Raw genomic sequence first — 22,739 nt, 5'->3', positions numbered from 1 at the left:
GTGAAAGATTTACCACAAAATTTGGAAAAAATATATCTGTTGGTGTGAATCTAAAGGATTCCCTTGGGACAAGGTTAAGATTCCTAGGATTCTATCCTTCCTTCAAGAAGGATTGGAAAAAGGATTATCGGCAAGTTCCCTGAAGGGACAAATTTCTGCCTTGTCGGTGTTACTTCACAAAAAGCTGGCAGCTGTGCCAGATGTTCAAGCCTTTGTTCAGGCTCTGGTTAGAATCAAGCCTGTTTACAAACCTTTGACTCCTCCTTGGAGTCTCAATTTAGTTCTTTCAGTTCTTCAGGGGGTTCCGTTTGAACCCTTACATTCCGTTGATATTAAGTTATTATCTTGGAAAGTTTTGTTTTTAGTTGCAATTTCTTCTGCTAGAAGAGTTTCAGAATTATCTGCTCTGCAGTGCTCTCCTCCTTATCTGGTGTTCCATGCAGATAAGGTGGTTTTACGTACTAAACCTGGTTTTCTTCCAAAAGTTGTTTCTAACAAAAACATTAACCAGGAGATTATCGTACCTTCTCTGTGCCCGAAACCAGTTTCAAAGAAGGAACGTTTGTTGCACAATTTGGATGTTGTTCGCGCTCTAAAATTCTATTTAGATGCTACAAAGGATTTTAGACAAACATCTTCCTTGTTTGTTGTTTATTCAGGTAAAAGGAGAGGTCAAAAAGCAACTTCTACCTCTCTCTCTTTTTGGATTAAAAGCATCATCAGATTGGCTTACGAGACTGCCGGACGGCAGCCTCCCGAAAGAATCACAGCTCATTCCACTAGGGCTGTGGCTTCCACATGGGCCTTCAAGAACGAGGCTTCTGTTGATCAGATATGTAGGGCAGCGACTTGGTCTTCACTGCACACTTTTACCAAATTTTACAAGTTTGATACTTTTGCTTCTTCTGAGGCTATTTTTGGGAGAAAGGTTTTGCAAGCCGTGGTGCCTTCCATTTAGGTGACCTGATTTGCTCCCTCCCTTCATCCGTGTCCTAAAGCTTTGGTATTGGTTCCCACAAGTAAGGATGACGCCGTGGACCGGACACACCTATGTTGGAGAAAACAGAATTTATTTTTACCTGATAAATTTCTTTCTCCAACGGTGTGTCCGGTCCACGGCCCGCCCTGGTTTTTTTTTAATCAGGTCTGATAATTTATTTTCTTTAACTACAGTCACCACGGTACCATATGGTTTCTCCTATGCTAATATTCCTCCTTAACGTCGGTCGAATGACTGGGGTAGGCGGAGCCTAGGAGGGATCATGTGACCAGCTTTGCTGGGCTCTTTGCCATTTCCTGTTGGGGAGGAGAATATCCCACAAGTAAGGATGACGCCGTGGACCGGACACACCGTTGGAGAAAGAAATTTATCAGGTAAACATAAATTCTGTTTTCTAGGGAAACTACTCTTTGTGAGATTTAGGATTGATTGAAGATCATGATAATTGTAAACCGCTTCATTTGTGATGCAGCTGTGGAAATGATTCACTTTAAATGGACAGTCTAGTCAAAATTAAACTTTCATGAGTCAGATAGGGCTAAAATGCATGTCTGTCAAAAGAACTGAGATAAGGGGTAGTCTGCAAAGGCTTAGAAACACAGAGGTAAAAAGTGTATTAATATAACACTGTTGGTTATGAAAAACTGGGAAATGTGTAATAAAGGGATTATCTATCTTTTCAAACAATAAAAACTCTGGTGTAGACTGCCCCTTTAATGCAAAGAATGCTGCTTTGGCTAGGTGAGTGTTATGACTCAAGCCTCGTCTGCTTCTGCTGATATAGTGTCTAAATGTAGGCTTTTATCTCTTTCTTTTGAGGATAAATCCCAGTTTGTCAGAATGAATTGTGGGGCTTGGGAGAGGTCTGCTCAAGATCATTGGGTGTTCGAAATAATTTCTCAGGTGTATCGAATAAACCTTTGATGTTAACCTCCTCCAGGAGGTCTACCGTAGACTTATGAGATTCTTATTTACATATCTTCATTCACAGATTTCATCATTAGACCCTCCAATTGCAGATGCTGCATCTGTGGAATTGGAACCACAAGGATCTCTCTCTCAGACAAGACAAGACAGTCACTAATTTGGCAGACTCACTATTCCCTTGTTCAGGGGGCCTCTTTTCTTTGGCCAGTGGGGGTAGTGATCACCACAGATGCCATTGAAGAGACTTAACATACCAAAATATACATGCAATAGGTGGGCATAGCATTTTCAGCTCTTATCAATCGATGGATATTTAAATATTTTATGTACTTCTTACAAGCATATAGATCTGGGGAACTCAGGAAGCATAGTTTGTGTAGTCTTCTCTGTATGCAAGGTTACCAATAAATATTTTTTAACTACATGCAGTTTTAAGGGCTCTGGAAAAAGGCTTGACAGCTAGTTCTCTTAAAAGTCAGGTATCAGCTCTTTAAAAGTCTTATTCCAGAAGAGGATAGAGCATTTCTTGATATTCCGACTTTGTTTAGGCTCGGATCAGAATTAGACCAGTTATTCGACTAGTTTCTCCTCCATGGAATGTAATTCTGGTTTTGAGGGTTCTTTAAACCCCTTATTTTGAACCTATTCATGGTCTAGACCATGAATGGCCAACTGGCAGTCCATGTGCCATATGGAACCTTCTGCATTAGTTTTCGTGGCCAAAGGGAAACGTAGAGCTTTGAATGTGTGCCGTAGTTTTTGTTTTGAGAAAAACTGAAAAAGTTCACTCAGATACAAACATAGTAGTAAATACTCGTCTGTATAATTTTGTATTATAATAATCCAGCAGTCAGTCCAAAGTAGTATATATAATGTAACCTCTTAAGTTCATGTGTAGTAATCAGTTTGCACACCTTGAAAAGTCTATCAGACTAGCGCCCAACTTATAAATATCCACAACTATCAGTTGTTCCGTGTGTAAATGTATAAATTACCTTCCGGGTATTACTGTAACAAAACAGTCTTGCTTTAGAAAGCACACTCTCCTCACAACCTCTTCAGAACCCCTTTTACACCAACCGTGCCACTATTGTAAGTAGTCTTTGCTAGTTAAGGGGAATGTTGTCCCACCACTTTTTAACTTAATCTTAATAAAGTTTGTTTTTTATTTATACGGATTACTCTGTTTACTGGCGACCTTTTTTTGGTAGTTTTTGTTTTCCCAAGAAAAAGCAGAACTAAATATAATATAAGAGTATATATGCTTCAGGGATTTCTGGTTAGTAGGCAAACTCAAATGAACCGTGTTCCTTCTGAAGGGGAGAACTGCAGATAGAGGGTATCGTGTAAAATTGCTTAAAGGGACATTCTGGAGCCAATAATTATTTATTACTTATTGTTAAATACCAGACCAGCATCTTGCAACGGGTTCCCTATCTATAAGCTTGTAAGACTACATGAAACTTAAATAATCATGCACCTAGATTACGAGATTTTATCTACCTTAATTTCGATTGGCTGATTTGCAAGGCGGGAGTGTGGTTTAGGGGTTAATATATTTATTATAGTGGCGGCAATGTCCGGTTCGGCAGATTAGGGCTTAAAAAAGGGCCTCGGTTTAGGGGTTAATAGGTAGTTTATGGGTGTTAGTGTACTTTTTAGCACTTTAGTTAAGAGTTTTATGCTACGGCGTTGTAGTGTAAAACTCTTAACTACTGACTTTAAAATGCGGTACCAGTCTTGACAGGAGAGGGTCTACCGCTCACTTTTTGGCAGACTCGTAATACCGGCGCTATGCAAGTCCCATTGAAAAAAGAGGATACGCAATTGTATTTGCGGTATTACCAAGTCTGGCCAAAAAAGTGAGCGGTGAGCCTGTACCTTCAAGACTCTTAATACCAGCGGGCGTTAAAAAGCAGCGTTAGGACCTCTTAACGCTGCTTTTTTAACCTAATGCAAAACTCGTAATCTAGCTGATAGTTTGTTAGCAGCTGAAAATGGCCGCCAAGCTCTACCCACAGTTTTCTACTTGTCCAGTTAGCTGTTTTCTTGTATGACAGTTTAGCAGTGCACATTTAATATTTTTCAGTTAGCTATTTCAAATTGCACATGCACAAATCAGCTTGTGCAAGTAGAATACGTATTCATGAGTCAATCGAGATTGGAGAGACTTAACATACCAAGATATACATGCAATAGGTGGGCAGAGCTTGGTGGCCTTTTTCAGGTCCTATCAATCGACAAATATTTAAACATTTTATGTACGTCTTACAAGCTTATAGATGTGGGACCAATTGCAGGATGCTTCTCTGGTATGTAACAATAAGTAAACAAAATTATTTATTGTGTCTAGACTGTCCCTTTAAATCTGACCCTGTTTCCATATTCAGCACTGGAATATCTCTGTAGATAAATACAATGAGTTTTTTTTCCCTTTATCTTTACAGGCATTTTCTAATTTAACATTTATTTTGAAAGGAGCATTATTATTATTTTTTAATAACTGTCTACATTTTCTACATTTCACGCTGAGCTTGTTTAGAGCCTAACAAAACCTATACAAATAGTATCTAGATACCATGGGTTGTAAATATTACCTTGGCAACTTTTAAAGAGGTGAACACATGAGTACTGGTATGAAGGCAAATTTGAGTATTATTTGTGATGCCTTATAACATATACATATTTCTGTCAGTGATATTTTAAACCGGTGAGTGTGATTACATACAGGGGAGTAACTGCGGGTGTCACAACTGAGATTTGGCCAGGACTTCTAGCAGGCCTGCCTATCCTGCCTGCCTATCCTGCCTTACAGAATCTTTGCTGCAGTTTATATGTAACAAGAAGTAAATGAAGATTAAAAAAGGTGTCTGATATTTGCTGCTCTGTGCACAGCGCAAGAGTGTTCGGGTTTGGCCTGAACTAAAGGTTGCAACCCTACCATTTCATCTGCCAGAAGAGTTACTGAGCTTTCAGCTTGTGGACTCTACCTATCTATGAAAGAAAACAAAATGTATGTTTATCTGATAAATTAACTTATTTCATGATGACGAGAGTCCTGAAGCCCCACACTTTTATTTATATAGTTGGCGGAAGTACTTGGTTAGCACCGCTTTGTCTTTCCTGCTACTCGGTTTCCTCTATCTACTTAGCTATATGCATGACTGAGAATTCATGGTAAGTGTGAGGGATTTAAAGCCATTGTCTGTTGTCTTTTTTGCCTCCTCCTAGTGGTCTGAAGGGTATTTTACAACACTTGATGTATCGTGATCTCTCACCATCAGGAAATAAATACATTTATCATCCGGTAAGCATACAATTTCTTAGGCATGTTGTCATGCAGTAATATAGGAGACTACGTCTTCCCTCAAATTAAATATTTCTTAAGCTCATCTTGTTTATTAAGAATAACATAGAGAGGGGCGGAGCAAGCCGGGCATCTGAACGGTCGCACTCCAAGAGAGCTCTGCTCAAACTTTATCTTTTATCATATAATCAGACCGTTCAGTTCTGCCCAATATTAAATAAAATCACAGATGATGACCCACAGACCCATACTGAGGAGTTCAAGGACTCAGAAAGAACCCGAAGGAACACGCTGGAACATTTTTATTATCCGCAGCACACACATGAACTGTGAACAGAGAGGCCATGCTGTAAGCCACGTGGAATCTGCAGAGACGGCTACTAGGTGCAAGCAAGTGTTCCCCAGCCTATCTATTGAGACATGGCGCCAGACAGTGTTATCCCCACGCTGTATTTTATAACCCACAATGACAACTCTCGAATTAGAGAGCTCTAGCGGGAACAGCCCGACTCTGATGGATTCTATGATACACTGGGAACGTAGCACACTTCTCTCATTAGACCGTAACTACCGAGACCTCAAACAGCATTTCCAGGAGCTCATCGCTACCTTACAAGCGGAGATGAATGAACAAGAAATGGATCCTCCGGCACCCCCTAACATTTACGGGGATATTGGTACCCACGCTGCTGTAGCACCTGATGAGCCGCGTCGCCTGAGAGGCAACTTCACACATGCAGCACCATGCTCTTTCAAGATCGGAACAAGCTCCATACCTTTAGTTTGCGGAGTAAGAGGACCTACTCAGCCCCTATTAACCACGATGCAGAGCAGGATCAGGATATGTGGACTCTCATTACGGAACACAGTGTCACCGCAGGTAGCCACTCCACATATCTGATAAGCTCCTATCAGTACAAAATGTTCACTTTTATCTATATGCTAACGATATCATGCAGTCCTCTATGTATTTACTGGGCTTGAGACAAGTAAACCTCTATTTGTATTTTAGCAGCCTGCATTAGTTCTGATGGGTAGTGGCTAGTACATAGTCATATAGGGCTTTATATTGTTCTGCCCATTATAACTTTGTTGAGATGCTATCTTACTGTACTACCTGCCTGCTCCTAATTCATATAGAATAGTTATGCCTTAGCTTTATAAATAGGGCTTGTTGAACCCCTCTCATATCAATTACAACTCACTGTTATACTAAAAGGTTGTCCCCTCAAGTGAAAAGAACTTGGAATCTTGGCTGTAAGGACAGTGCTAGATAAAATTCTTGTTATTGGGGCGTGTCCGTGCAGCGATCCTGAGAGGTCGCATTCTCTTAGAGCTCCAGCTGAGTACCTAATATACCGCCAATATTGGAGACATTTTACAGCTAATACTTGTCAAAATTGCTCTGTATCACAAAGATACTCAGAAGCCTCCTATCTATCAACTTATTTGCTGTATTTGTGACGCTGGTGTAATAAGATCGGACGATTGGGGCCTGGAGAGGCGGCTCATAGCAGGCGGCGTTACCCCCCTCGGGAAACCGAGGTAAATTGCCTGACCCAAGCACAACGGCAAGAACACTATAACCTTAATTAGCTGAACCTGACAACAAACGCAAAAGGGAAAATCTGCTGAACTAAGTGGGGTAAATAAAAAGAACTACTGCGTCGCTGCATATCAAAGATGGCGCCCGAACAAACCGAAGACCCGTGGGATCGTATCGATCACTATCTGGAGCGTCTTGAGAATTGTCTAATAAATCTCCTAAACAAAGCACCCTGGGACTATCTGACAAACTTACAATCCCTACATCACAAGGGGACAGACATAGTGGATTTGGTCCTGGTTTCTGAAGGTGGGGGAGCGGCGGTCAGGAGCGCTCCCGCCGTGCCTCTCTGCCGGAGAGAATCGCCGCTTGGAAAAACCTTTCTTGAAGGCCAAAACCACCCACGCTGTGAAGAGACACATCAGAGGAGTAAAGACATCTTTGCAGCCGTTACTTTCCAGGATGGTGATCACACCTTACCGCTTCAACAGCATGCCCGTGAAAACCTGAGATCATACGCAACTGCTGTGAAACCATATGTGATCATATCGTTACCTCTTCACTCTCCTGTGGACTATGGGATCTGGCCGACTGCTGAGGACTCTGCAGGTACTGGGCCCCGGCGGGGACTTGGGGGGGGCTCCCGCTGGGGTGAATACAATGGCACTGATCATATCCTGCTTGTCGAGATGCCTTGGGCCGGTCCTGAAGATCCCTACACGACTTACATGAACTTCTCCAGGAACACTGAGAGCCGAACACATGATATTTACTGGGGAGTTAAGGGTGGTTGGCCTCTGAGTCCAGACATACAGCAGCACGCACAGATGCCTGCCCCGGCTTCATTAAATCCCTTCTTTTTCCTTCATGTTTATGAAGGGTGGTCATGGAACTTTGTACAGACTTACTCAAAACCCACTGTTTTTATCCTCCCTACACTTGGGGTGGACTAACATTCTGTACATTTAGTAGAGATCGCAACACAATATTAGTGTGTAAAATTTCCAATTTAACTATTTTTGTTTTTGTCAGTTTGATGTGTGTTAAATCGTTCTCCTATGCTCACAGGTTCAGACCAACAATGTTAATAGACAGTAGTATCTGAGCTAATAAGTATTTGTATATCTCCCTGCATACAGCGATGTGACAAATGTGAGCTAATCAGTATATGTGTATCTCAGTATATATAGCAGTGTAATATCGAAGGGAAAATCTAATGTTTGTTCAATGTTTACAGACTTAGAAAAATAAGACAAGCCAATCGTCTACTGTAATGTCACATAGATGAGGGTCTTATAGTACATGATAATTTATAATGGATCAATGGGTACGGTCTATATTCTTTAGTGTTCATTGGAATGCTGTGTCTTAAATAGGATTCACAGTCGTGGCCTGAGGCCGGGGCCGCGCTGGGGAATCGTAATCTGATAGTATCAGGGGTCCATATCTGTTCTAAACATCAGAATATACATTTTTTAGATCACATGAATAATATGATGCATATCACACAAGTTTAAGCTACCTATGGCAGGCCTTTGTGCCATGATCAGAATACCCCTTTAGTTTAAAATTAATATATGAACTTTTCCCTTCCTAGTGTACCATATATGTCTATTGAAAGCTGTTTGTGTTGTTGCCCTTAAAATAACTTAGATTAGTGCACTATAAATACGCTTGGTTCAGGCAGGTGTATCAAGTATATTAGAATGTTTAGCAAAATTAATAGTGATATATGCTTAGATGCACCTTTTTGTTTTTTGTATTCCTTGGTTGTTTCTTTTTCCTTTTAATGTTTATTTTCTTTTACGCTAAAATCACAACCCCTGTGGACTTTGATCTATATTGCTACATAGGTCCAAAAGTGGCCTAGCATATGATGGAAGGGGAAGGAAAAATGAGGACTCCTACTGATTATCTAGACTAGATATGTATTGAGCTTTAATGTATCTTCTTTCTAGTGTCAAATGTGTAAATTTTGCTTTTTGACCTCAATAAAAACGTTATAAATAAAAAAAATAAAAAATTATTGTTATTTTTAGGGGAACCATCCTATAATGACTATGACTTCACTCTTGCCTTTGAAGCTTGGATATCTTAACCAACTGATATGGAGACACTTATTATCATTTTGCAGACTAGCACTTCTCTTAGAATATTCCTTATATCTATTGTATAAGCTCACTCACTAGTTGTCTCCTATTTCAGAGGTAATTTTATTATTTTCAACATTTACTTTATGTCCTACATAGACTTGGATTGACTTACCCTATCTATTAGAGCACTCATAGAAGGTTTTTTTCTTAATTAGAGTTTACAATGCATAGAGGAACTCAGTTAAGTTTACTCCATTAAGACATGTATAGACACATCAAATAGTATTTAAACCTCCTGATTCAACTGCTTTATCCCCAAAAGTTCTGCAGATCTAAAAGACTCGCTCGATAGTCAATTTAACTAGCTCCGCCCCCTCCCCCCCTTCCTCATCCCCCCCTCTTCCCCTCCCCTTCCCACACCCCCTCTCCCCTTCCCCCCGCCTATTACCCTTCTCTTACTTTCTCAACTTGAGCGGCTTTTGCCCGCTGTAATTCTTTATTTTCTTATTTCTAATAAAACCATAAAGCTAGCTCCCTCCTATGCCTTAATTCACTTCTAATAGATAAACCATATTATGATTGGTATAGGGACTCAGGGACCACTCTCACCACTAATAAAACAAAATGGAGGCATCATGATGGTATGTCCAGACACTAATACTAATCATACATTAGATACAAACTCTAACTTTATATATCTCAAGTAATACAACAAGAACTTTAGGTCTTATATTATAACACATATCGGATACTACTCCCTTATCGATAAACCTGTGATGTGATATATCTGAAGCTCTCTTTAGTATATTTAGTATTTAGTATGTAGTATGGCAGGGCTTTAGGTGCAACAGTAGTAATGGTAATGCTTGTACGTTAAGGTTTGGACAATGTTTTACTTCATTTTATGTTCGTGAAATGTATGTTTACCCTTACCATTTTCAATTTGTGCCTGGACATATATCCTTGCTATGTAAACATTACTTATTGCCTCAATAAAAATATATATATATATAAAAAAAAAAGAAAAAAAAAGAATAACCTAGAGGGCATACCCTGTTGTCACATAAGTCAACTGATTTCACAAACAAAATAAACATGACATTCACCAGACGCTTTCACTTTGTCAATTGCTGCATACTTTGTACACAGAGGACTGATTTGTTGTTGAAACATTACAGTAAAAATATCACAATTTAATGATAGAGACTTGTGTTTCAGTTGCATCATTTCAGTAGGATATCCACATACCCAGATGACCACGTAAGGGCAGAAAACCCTTAGGTACTTTTAGACTGCTGGCCTTTCTGCTATATTAGCTACTTACATATATGGGCTCTCGTGATTCTATTTATATATTACTCTAACAATTGTTTTTCCTTTTTTTATCAGAGTTTGTGAAGGTGGCCAAAAGTTTGTTCAATTTGCAATTAAAAGAAGATGTTCTCAAGCAGAGAATTGCAGACAATGACGTTGCCAATTTACTAGATTCAGTCACAAGTCAGGTAAGGCGCTACACTGCTTTTCACACTGCCCAAAAGTATTGGCTGTATACATCTTTATTAGTTTGCTAAAAAAATAAATCTATGTCCTGATTATTTTTCACGGCAAACAGTTTTCCTTAAAACCTATTTGGCAGACCATGTTTTAAATTTGCTGTAACAGTAAGGGTCATGCTGTTTCACTGTCCTCTTTTCCAAATTTGTGTGGCTGCCTATTGTGAATAAAGCAAACAAATAATTGTTTTTCTAACAGTTTAAACTGTTCATGTAGAGATTATTTACTGCATTTAGTAGAAAGCAATTTTTTCCAAAGGTATATTCACTTTTTTAACGCTCAACAAAACAGAAACATATTTAAGAAATGTGTAAAAGTGCTTGTACATTCACAGACACACCTCTGTATCTCAAAAAATTGAGATCTGGTTTCTGCATAGCTGTAATTAGAGGTGATTTTTTTTTTCTTACTAAAATCAAATTAGACTTTTTTTTTATTAGAATGTTAGAGTTACACATTTACATTCCAATTTTTCTTTTAGTAGAATGTTAGTTACAAATTATGAGCGAATTACATAGACACAGAGTAGATATAAAAATGCATTTGATGGAATAAAAATATAGCTTACCCTCCATAGTAGAATGTTGTTTGTATGCTTCATTTAACAAGGTCACACAGGTTTAATGTTTTTTTTCTCTACCTGTATGTGCATGACCACCGTTCTCGCCATGCAGGGGGATCACTGATCTGATGCTGTTGTCTTCGATCCCCTCACTGCAGGCCATGATCTGTAGTGGTATAGCAGGCAGCACTCCCAAGGCTACATGGGAGTGCTGGTGATGTCACTACAAACGTGTGTGGTGACGGCACTGAGGGCGCGGGAAGCGACAGGCAGAAAAGGTAGCTGTATGGGGGAAGGTTGTTCAAAAACTCTTTGATCTCAGTTTTCTAACTCACCACAGACCTCCAAGACCCCTCATTTTGAAAGCAACAAGCCCCCAAACATGGTGGATGGGGTTTGTGTGGATGTGAGTGAGCTTACCTCTGGTCTTCTCCTGTTGTTACCTAAGTAATTTCAGATTGATTATTATATAGTGTGAAACTATTAAAATCCTTTGTTGAAAGATTTCCAAGACTCATTGGCTGGGATTATTGAGTATTATATTATTATTGAGTCAAGGACCAGACTCTATCCCGTGCCTGAGCACTTTACATTTAATGGGTAGTGCGGTCACTTTTTGATTATTAAATATATAATTTGTGTGTGCCACTGAAATGTGACTTACATTAGCGTTAAAAAGTAAGCAGCAAAAAAATAGAAAAACAAAAATCAATTTAGCTCAGGGATGTGAAAAGGCTTAGCAGTGAAGGGGTTAAAGGAACAATAAAGTCAATATTAAATGATCATGATTCAGATAGAGTTCTACAATTTTAAACAACTTTCCAATTAACTTTGATTATCAAATTTGCTTTAGTCTCTTTGTATCCTCTGTTAGATGTATTACAATCTGTAGGTGATGATTTTCAACATCGTCTGGAACTTATTAGTTCAGCCAATGCATTTATTTGTGATGCAGTTGTTGATATCATCAGGATTAGCGGCAAAAATATGGTGTTAACAGTTTAAACATTAGAGTTTTGTGGCTTAATTCATGGTCAGCTGACATTGTTTAAAAAAAACAGACTTTTCTTTCCTAATATATGGTGAGTCCACAGCATCATCACTTACTGTTGGGAATATCACTCCTGGCCAGCAAGAGGAGGCAAAGAGCACCACAGCAAAGCTGTTAAGTATCACTTCCCTTCCCACAACCCCCAGTCATTCTCTTTACCTTCGGTGCAAGGAGGAGGTGAAGTTTTTGGTGTCTGAAGAAGTTTGGATTATTTCACTTCAATCAAGATTTTATTATTTTGAAAGCCAGTGTAGGTTTGCTCTGATCTTTCCTCTCAAGATTGGGTCTAGCCTTACTCCACGTTAGTCTCTTCAGTAGGGCAGTGGTGGTTTTAAAGCAGTTATGAACTTGTGAGGTGGGTCTTGCTGCGTTTTCCTAACACGTTGCTGCCCTGGTATAGAAAGCCTGAGTAGGTTTACTCTGTTCTTTCTTATTTCCACAGGTCTCTGTAAGGAGTGGCATCCTCTCATGCCAGGTGAGCTGTCCTCCTGCTGGACAGCTATATGTGCAGGTAAGTGCCTTTTGTCTTCTAGGGCTAGGAGGCTGGCACTGAAGGGGTTGAGGGGACTCCCTGCAATTTATATGGGACACAAAATCCTTAATGGAGGATATTTATGGCAGTGGACAGGCACTACATGGGCATGTGATTAGGGGATTTAGGGGTTAATCTCCTTCAAAGCAAGGAAGAAGTTAACTCTCTTTTTGGGATCAGAATTTACTTTAATCCTCTCTTAGTTAAAAGCAGGGCCTGTTTATTTAATCCTTAGGGGTTAATCCTGCCCTAATTCTCTGTTTTTCAGAGTAATAATGGTGTCTTTAGGAGGAGAGCACTTTTTCACTTCCAGCGCCATTCCTTGTAAGGTGTATCCAGTCCACGGATTCATCCTTTACTTGTGGGATATTCTCCTTCCTAACAGGAAGTGGCAAAGAGAGCACACAGCAGAGCTGTCCATATAGCTCCCCCTCTAGCTCCACCCCCTAGTCATTCTCTTTGCCGGCTCTAAGCAATAGGGTCCCTCTCGGAAGGGTAAAGTGAATGTGGTGTTAGATTTGTACTTTTTGTTCTACAAGCAAAAGTTTGTTATTTTAAATGGTACCGGTGTGTACTATTTACTCTCCAGCAGAAAAGAGATGAAGATTTCTCCAACATAGGTGTGTCCGGTCCACGGCGTCATCCTTACTTGTGGGATATTCTCTTCCCCAACAGGAAATGGCAAAGAGCCCAGCAAAGCTGGTCACATGATCCCTCCTAGGCTCCGCCTACCCCAGTCATTCTCTTTGCCGTTGTACAGGCAACATCTCCACGGAGATGGCTTAGAGTTTTTTAGTGTTTAACTGTAGTTTTTATTATTCAATCAAGAGTTTGTTATTTTGAAATAGTGCTGGTATGTACTATTTACTCAGAAACAGAAAAGAGATGAAGATTTCTGTTTGTATGAGGAAAATGATTTTAGCAACCGTCACTAAAATCCATGGCTGTTCCACACAGGACTGTTGAGAGCAATTAACTTCAGTTGGGGGAACAGTGAGCAGTCTCTTGCTGCTTGAGGTATGACACATTCTAACAAGACGATGTAATGCTGGAAGCTGTCATTTTCCCTATGGGATCCGGTAAGCCATGTTTATTAAGATCGTAAATAAGGGCTTCACAAGGGCTTATTAAGACTGTAGACTTTTTCTGGGCTAAATCGATTCATTATTAACACATATTTAGCCTTGAGGAATCATTTATTCTGGGTATTTTGATATAATAATATCGGCAGGCACTGTTTTAGACACCTTATTCTTTAGGGGCTTTCCCAAATCATAGGCAGAGCCTCATTTTCGCGCCGGTGTTGCGCACTTGTTTTTGAGAGGCATGACATGCAGTCGCATGTGAGAGGAGCTCTGATACTTAGAAAAGACTTTCTGAAGGCGTCATTTGGTATCGTATTCCCCTTTGGGCTTGGTTGGGTCTCAGCAAAGCAGATACCAGGGACTGTAAAGGGGTTAAAGTTAAAAACGGCTCCGGTTCCGTTATTTTAAGGGTCAAAGCTTCTAAATTTGGTGTGCAATACTTTTAAGGCTTTAAGACACTGTGGTGAAAATTTGGTGAATTTTGAACAATTCCTTCATGTTTTTTCGCAATTGCAGTAATAAAGTGTGTTCAGTTTAAAATTTAAAGTGACAGTAACGGTTTTATTTTAAAACGTTTTTTGTACTTTGTTATCAAGTTTATGCCTGTTTAACATGTCTGAACTACCAGATAGACTGTGTTCTGAATGTGGGGAAGCCAGAATTCCCATTCATTTAAATAAATGTGATTTATGTGACAATGACAATGATGCCCAAGATGATTCCTCAAGTGAGGGGAGTAAGCATGGTACTGCATCATTCCCTCCTTCGTCTACACGAGTCTTGCCCACTCAGGAGGCCCCTAGTACATCTAGCGCGCCAATACTCCTTACTATGCAACAATTAACGGCCGTAATGGATAATTCTGTCAAAAACATTTTAGCCAAAATGAACACTTATCAGCGTAAGCGCGACTGCTCTGTTTTAGATACTGAAGAGCATGACGACGCTGATAATAATGGTTCTGAAGGGCCCCTAACCCAGTCTGATGGGGCCAGGGAGGTTTTGTCTGAGGGAGAAATTACTGATTCAGGGAACATTTCTCAACAAGCTGAACCTGATGTGATTACGTTTAAATTTAAGTTGGAACATCTCCGCATTCTGCTTAAGGAGGTATTATCCACTCTGGATGATTGTGACAAGTTGGTCATCCCAGAGAAACTATGTAAAATGGACAAGTTCCTAGAGGTCCCGGGGCTCCCAGAAGCTTTTCCTATACCCAAGCGGGTGGCGGACATTGTTAATAAAGAATGGGAAAGGCCCGGTATTCCTTTCGTCCCTCCCCCCATATTTAAAAAATTGTTTCCTATGGTCGACCCCAGAAAGGACTTATGGCAGACAGTCCCCAAGGTCGAGGGAGCGGTTTCCACTTTAAACAAACGCACCACTATACCCATAGAGGATAGTTGTGCTTTCAAAGATCCTATGGATAAAAAATTAGAAGGTTTACTTAAAAAGATGTTTGTTCAGCAGGGTTACCTTCTACAACCAATTTCATGCATTGTCCCTGTAGCTACAGCCGCATGTTTCTGGTTCGATGAGCTGATAAAGGCGGTCGATAGTGATTCTCCTCCTTATGAGGAGATTATGGACAGAATCAATGCTCTCAAATTGGCTAATTCTTTCACCCTAGACGCCACTTTGCAATTGGCTAGGTTAGCGGCTAAGAATTCTGGGTTTGCTATTGTGGCGCGCAGAGCGCTTTGGTTGAAATCTTGGTCAGCTGATGCGTCTTCCAAGAACAAGCTACTTAACATTCCTTTCAAGGGGAAAACGCTGTTTGGCCCTGACTTGAAAGAGATTATCTCTGATATCACTGGGGGTAAGGGCCACGCCCTTCCTCAGGATCGGCCTTTCAAGGCAAAAAATAAACCTAATTTTCGTCCCTTTCGTAGAAATGGACCAGCCCAAAGTGCTACGTCCTCTAAGCAAGAGGGTAATACTTCTCAAGCCAAGCCAGCTTGGAGACCAATGCAAGGCTGGAACAAGGGAAAGCAGGCCAAGAAACCTGCCACTGCTACCAAGACAGCATGAAATGTTGGCCCCCGATCCGGGACCGGATCTGGTGGGGGGCAGACTCTCTCTCTTCGCTCAGGCTTGGGCAAGAGATGTTCTGGATCCTTGGGCGCTAGAAATAGTCTCCCAAGGTTATCTTCTGGAATTCAAGGGGCTTCCCCCAAGGGGGAGGTTCCACAGGTCTCAGTTGTCTTCAGACCACATAAAAAGACAGGCATTCTTACATTGTGTAGAAGACCTGTTAAAAATGGGAGTGATTCATCCTGTTCCATTAAGAGAACAAGGGATGGGGTTCTACTCCAATCTGTTCATAGTTCCCAAAAAAGAGGGAACGTTCAGACCAATCTTAGATCTCAAGATCTTAAACTAGTTTCTCAAGGTTCCATCGTTCAAGATGGAAACCATTCGAACTATTCTTCCTTCCATCCAGGAAGGTCAATTCATGACCACAGTGGATTTAAAGGATGCGTATCTACATATTCCTATCCACAAGGAACATCATCGGTTCCTAAGGTTCGCATTCCTGGGCAAGCATTACCAGTTCGTGGCGCTTCCTTTCGGATTAGCCACTGCTCCAAGGATTTTCACAAAGGTACTAGGGTCCCTTCTAGCTGTGCTAAGACCAAGGGGCATTGCTGTAGTACCTTACTTGGACGACATTCTGATTCAAGCGTCGTCCCTTCCTCAAGCAAAGGCTCACACGGACATTGTCCTGGCCTTTCTCAGATCTCACGGATGGAAAGTGAACGTGGAAAAGAGTTCTCTATCTCCGTCAACAAGGGTTCCCTTCTTGGGAACAATAATAGACTCCTTAGAAATGAGGATTTTTCTGACAGAGGCCAGAAAAACAAAACTTCTAGACTCTTGTCGGATACTTCATTCCGTTCCTCTTCCTTCCATAGCGCAGTGCATGGAAGTGGTCGGTTTGATGGTAGCGGCAATGGACATAGTTCCTTTTGCGCGCATTCATCTAAGACCATTACAACTGTGCATGCTCAGTCAGTGGAATGGGGACTATACAGACTTGTCTCCGAAGATACAAGTAAATCAGAGGACCAGAGACTCACTCCGTTGGTGGCTGTCCCTGGACAACCTGTCACAAGGGATGACATTCCGCAGACCGGAGTGGGTCATCGTCACGACCGACGCCAGTCTGATGGGCTGGGGCGCGGTCTGGGGATCCCTGAAAGCTCAGGGTCTTTGGTCTCGGGAAGAATCTCTTCTACCGATAAATATTCTGGAACTGAGAGCGATATTCAATGCTCTCAAGGCTTGGCCTCAGCTAGCGAGGGCCAAGTTCATACGGTTTCAATCAGACAACATGACAACTGTTGCGTACATCAACCATCAGGGGGGAACAAGGAGTTCCCTAGCGATGGAAGAAGTGACCAAAATCATTCTATGGGCGGAGTCTCACTCCTGCCACCTGTCTGCTATCCACATCCCAGGAGTGGAAAATTGGGAAGCGGATTTTCTGAGTCGTCAGACATTGCATCCGGGGGAGTGGGAACTCCATCCGGAAATCTTTGCCCAAGTCACTCAGCTGTGGGGCATTCCAGACATGGATCTGATGGCCTCTCGTCAGAACTTCAAAGTTCCTTGCTACGGGTCCAGATCCAGGGATCCCAAGGCGGCTCTAGTGGATGCACTAGTAGCACCTTGGACCTTCAAACTAGCTTATGTGTTCCCGCCGTTTCCTCTCATCCCCAGGCTGGTAGCCAGGATCAATCAGGAGAGGGCGTCGGTGATCTTGATAGCTCCTGCGTGGCCACGCAGGACTTGGTATGCAGATCTGGTGAATATGTCATCGGCTCCACCTTGGAAGCTACCTTTGAGACGAGACCTTCTTGTTCAGGGTCCGTTCGAACATCCGAATCTGGTTTCACTCCAGCTGACTGCTTGGAGATTGAACGCTTGATCTTATCGAAGCGAGGGTTCTCAGATTCTGTTATCGATACTCTTGTTCAGGCCAGAAAGCCTGTAACTAGAAAGATTTACCACAAAATTTGGAAAAAATATATCTGTTGGTGTGAATCTAAAGGATTCCCTTGGGACAAGGTTAAGATTCCTAAGATTCTATCCTTCCTTCAAGAAGGATTGGAAAAAGGATTATCTGCTAGTTCCCTGAAGGGACAGATTTCTGCCTTGTCTGTGTTACTTCACAAAAAGCTGGCAGCTGTGCCAGATGTTCAAGCCTTTGTTCAGGCTCTGGTTAGAATTAAGCCTGTTTACAAACCTTTGACTCCTCCTTGGAGTCTCAACTTAGTTCTTTCAGTTCTTCAGGGGGTTCCGTTTGAACCCTTACATTCCGTTAATATTAAGTTATTATCTTGGAAAGTTTTGTTTTTAGTTGCAATTTCTTCTGCTAGAAGAGTTTCAGAATTATCTGCTCTGCAGTGTTCTCCTCCTTATCTGGTGTTCCATGCAGATAAGGTGGTTTTACGTACTAAACCTGGTTTTCTTCCAAAAGTTGTTTCTAACAAAAACATTAACCAGGAGATTATCGTACCTTCTCTGTGTCCGAAACCAGTTTCAAAGAAGGAACGTTTGTTGCACAATTTGGATGTTGTTCGCGCTCTAAAATTCTATTTAGATGCTACAAAGGATTTTAGACAAACATCTTCCTTGTTTGTTGTTTATTCCGGTAAAAGGAGAGGTCAAAAAGCAACTTCTACCTCTCTCTCTTTTTGGATTAAAAGCATCATCAGATTGGCTTACGAGACTGCCGGACGGCAGCCTCCCGAAAGAATCACGGCTCATTCCACTAGGGCTGTGGCTTCCACATGGGCCTTCAAGAACGAGGCTTCTGTTGATCAGATATGTAGGGCAGCGACTTGGTCTTCACTGCACACTTTTACCAAATTTTACAAGTTTGATACTTTTGCTTCTTCTGAGGCTATTTTTGGGAGAAAGGTTTTGCAAGCCGTGGTGCCTTCCATTTAGGTGACCTGATTTGCTCCCTCCCTTCATCCGTGTCCTAAAGCTTTGGTATTGGTTCCCACAAGTAAGGATGACGCCGTGGACCGGACACACCTATGTTGGAGAAAACAGAATTTATGTTTACCTGATAAATTACTTTCTCCAACGGTGTGTCCGGTCCACGGCCCGCCCTGGTTTTTTTAATCAGGTCTGATAATTTATTTTCTTTAACTACAGTCACCACGGTACCATATGGTTTCTCCTATGCAAATATTCCTCCTTAACGTCGGTCGAATGACTGGGGTAGGCGGAGCCTAGGAGGGATCATGTGACCAGCTTTGCTGGGCTCTTTGCCATTTCCTGTTGGGGAAGAGAATATCCCACAAGTAAGGATGACGCCGTGGACCGGACACACCGTTGGAGAAAGTAATTTATCAGGTAAACATAAATTCTGTTTTCTGCAGAGAGGAAGATGATTTTAGCATGTTGTAACTAAAATCCACTGCTGTTCGCACACAGGACTGAGGAGTACAAGAAAACTTCAGTTGGGGGAACGGTTTGCAGGTTAGGCTGCAATAAGGTATGTTCAGTCATTTATTTCTAGACAAGACTGTGATAATGCTAGAAAAGAACTTCCCCATGAGGGAAGGGTAAGCTTTATTCAGAGACTAAGTATGGAATTACAAGCTTACATAACAGGGCTAATTTATGCTGGGTGACACTATTTTATGGCAAGTTGACACTTTTTTATGGCAAACGGTTTTTACTAATAAATATTGTTTTTTGAGACACTTTGAAGGTCCCTTTGGGTTTCTTTCAGGGGTTGTTACCCACATGGCTAATATTATAACTCTTAGGAGTGTTTCCTTAGGCCTCACAGCACCGGAGTAAGGTGGGAGGGGCCTAATTTCGCGCCTCAGATGCGCAGTTAGATTAACTAGATCTTCAGGCTGTTTTCACATGGAGGCTCCTGCTACAGTTTGAGGACCCATAAGAAGCTTTTTCCACATAAATCTGACTCCTAAGGGAAGGTAGGTTGTTTTAACCGGTCTGTTAGCTTACTATTGATCCAGTTTGGGCACTAAGGGGTTCATCGTTTTTCTTGCTAGTTGTGCAATCTTACCAATGCTTTAGGTACATACTGTGAAAATTTAAAAAAGTTTGGTGCATTTTTCACTGTTTTGGAAAATTGTGTGCCTTTTTTATCTCTTAAAGGCACAGTAACTTTTTTTGTAAAGTGTGTTTTTGCTTTATTAAAGCAATTTCTAAGCCTGTTTGTCTTACTACTAGTCTGTTAAACATGTCTGACACCAAGGAAAATCCTTGTTCAATGTGTTTAGAAGCCATGGTGGAACCCCCTCTCAAAATGTGTCCCACTTGTACTGATATGTCTATACACTTTAAAGACCATATTGTTGCACTTAAAAATGTGGCCCAAGATGATTCTCAGACAGAAGGTAATGAGGTTAGCCCGTTGACCTCTCCCCAAGTGTCACAACCAATTACGCCCGCTCAAGCGACGCCTAGCACCTCTAGTGCGTCTAACTCTTTTACCTTACAAGACTTGGCGGCAGTTATGGATAATACCCTCTCAGTATTTTTATCTAAGCTGCCCGTGTTACCTGCAAAGCGTGATAGCTCTGTTTTAAGAACAGATTCTGAGCATTCTGACGCTTTAGTAGCCGTATCCGATATACACTCACAACGCTCTGAAATGGGGGCGAGGGATGTGCTGTCTGAGGGAGAAATTTCCGATTCGGGAAAGGTTGCTCCTCAGACAGACTCAGATACGTTGGCTTTTAAATTTAAACTAGAACACCTCCGCTTATTGCTCAGGGAGGTATTAGTTACTCTGGATGACTGTGACCCTTTGGTGGTTCCAGAGAAATTGTGTAAAATGGACAAGTACCTAGAAGTTCCTGTTTACACTGATGTGTTCCCGGTCCCTAAGAGGATTGCGGATATAGTAACTAGGGAGTGGGATAGACCAGGTATTCTGTTTGTTCCAACTCCTGTTTTTAAGAAAATGTTCCCCATATCTGACACCACGCAGGACTCGTGGCAGACGGTCCCTAAGGTGGAGGGGGCTGTTTCTTCACTTGCTAAACGCACAACCATACCAATTGAGGACAGTTGTGCTTTTAAAAAAATTAGAGGGTTTACTTAAGAAAATTTTTGTTCATCAAGGTTTTATTCTCCAACCTATAGCGTGCATTGTTCCTGTAACTACTGCAGTTGCTTTCTGGTTCGAGGCGCTGGAAGATGCGCTCCAGGCGGAGACCTCATATGAGGACATTATGGACAGAATTAAGGCTCTTTAACTGGCTAATTCTTTTATCACAGATGCAGCTTTCCAACTAGCTAAGTTAGCGGCAAAGAATTCAGGTTTCGCCATTAGGGCGCTATGGCTAAAGTCCTGGTCGGCCGATGTGTCGTCAAAATCCAAACTACTGAACATCCCTTTCAAAGGAAAGACCCTTTTCGGGCCTGAATTGAAAGAGATTATCTCAGAAATCACTGGGGGAAAAGGCCATGCTCTCCCTCAGGACAAGTCCTTTAAGACAAAGAACAAACAAAATAATTTTCGTTCCTTTCGAAATTTCAGGAGCGGTCTCGCTTCATCCTCCCCTGCTACAAAGGAAGAGGGTAACACTTCACAACCCAGGGCAGCCTGGAAACCTTACCAGGGCTGGAACAAGGGTAAACAGGCCAAGAAGCCTGCAGCAGCCTCCAAGACGGCATGAAGGGGTAGCCCCCGATCCAGGACCAGATCTAGTGGGGGGCAGACTCTCTCTCTTCGCTCAGGCCTGGGCAAGAGACGTACACGATCCTTGGGCCTTAGAGATTGTATCCCAGGGATATCTTCTAGAATTCAAGGACTCCCCTCCAAGGGGAAGGTTCCACATTTCTCATCTGTCTACAGACCAGACAAAGAAAGAGGCGTTCTTATTCTGCGTAGAAGACCTACATACAATGGGAGTGATCCACCCAGTTCCAATTGTGGAACAAGGGCTGGGTTTTTACTCAAACCTGTTTGTGGTTCCCAAAAAAGAAGGAACTTTCAGACCAATCCTGGATCTCAAAATTCTAAACAAATTCCTCAGAGTCCCATCATTCAAGATGGATACCATTCGGACAATCTTACCAATGATCCATGAGGGTCAATTTATGACTACCGTGGATCTAAAGGATGCGTATCTGCACATTCCTATCCACAAAGATCATCACCAGTTTCTCAGGTTCGCCTTTCTGGACAAGCATTATCAGTTTGTGGCTCTTCCTTTCGAGTTGGCCACTGCTCCCAGAATTTTCACAAAGGTGCTAGGGTCCCTTTTTGCGGTTCTAAGACCGCGGGGCATAGCAGTGGCGCCTTACCTAGACGACATCTTAATTCAGGCGTCGACTTTACAAAGAGCCAAGTCTCACACGGAAATTGTATTGGCCTTTCTGAGGTCTCACGGGTGGAAGGTGAACATCAAAAAGAGTTCTCTCTCCCCCCTCACAAGAGTTCCATTCCTAGGAACCCTAATAGACTCGGTAGAAATGAAAATATTTCTGACGGAGGTCAGAAAGTTAAAACTCTTAACTACTTGCCGAGCTCTTCATTCCATTCCTCGGCCGTCTGTAGCTCAGTGCATGGAGACAATCGGACTAATGGTAGCGGCAATGGACATAGTCCCTTTTGCACGGATACACCTCAGACCACTGCAACTATGCATGCTCAAACAGTGGAATGGGGATTATGCAGATTTGTCTCCTCAAATACAGTTGGACCAGGGGACCAGAGATTCTCTTCTCTGGTGGTTGTCTCAGGATCACCTGTCTCAGGGAATGTGTTTCCGCAGACCAGAGTGGATCATCGTAACGACCGACGCCAGTCTGTTGGGCTGGGGTGCAGTCTGGGACTCCCTGAAAGCTCAGGGCTTATGGTCTCGGGAAGAAGCTCTTCTCCCGATAAACATTCTGGAACTGAGGGCGATATTCAATGCTCTTCAGGCATGGCCTCAGCTAGCTGCGGCCAAATTCATCAGATTTCAGTCGGACTACATCACGACTGTAGCTTACCATCAAGGGGGAACAAGGAGTCTCCTAGCAATGATGGAAGTAACCAAAATAATCAGGTGGGCGGAGGATCACTCTTGCCACCTCT

At 41.9% G+C, this 22,739-nt stretch overlaps 1 protein-coding gene across 1 annotated transcript in view; it reads left to right on the top strand.

Annotated features, from left to right (window-relative positions):
- The window catches only part of STXBP4 (syntaxin binding protein 4), a 736,191-nt gene that overhangs the window by 193,121 nt on the left and 520,331 nt on the right, over window positions 1–22,739 (top strand). Inside the window, exon 8 of the mRNA XM_053721597.1 lies at window positions 10,263–10,375. Within this exon, the coding sequence (XP_053577572.1) occupies window positions 10,263–10,375 (113 nt within the window). The remainder of the gene's footprint in view (window positions 1–10,262; window positions 10,376–22,739) is intronic.

This window comes from Bombina bombina, chromosome 1, assembly GCF_027579735.1.
Source record: "Bombina bombina isolate aBomBom1 chromosome 1, aBomBom1.pri, whole genome shotgun sequence".
Taxonomy (NCBI): Eukaryota; Metazoa; Chordata; class Amphibia; order Anura; family Bombinatoridae; genus Bombina; species Bombina bombina.
This window is presented reverse-complemented; position numbering and strand designations above follow the sequence as displayed.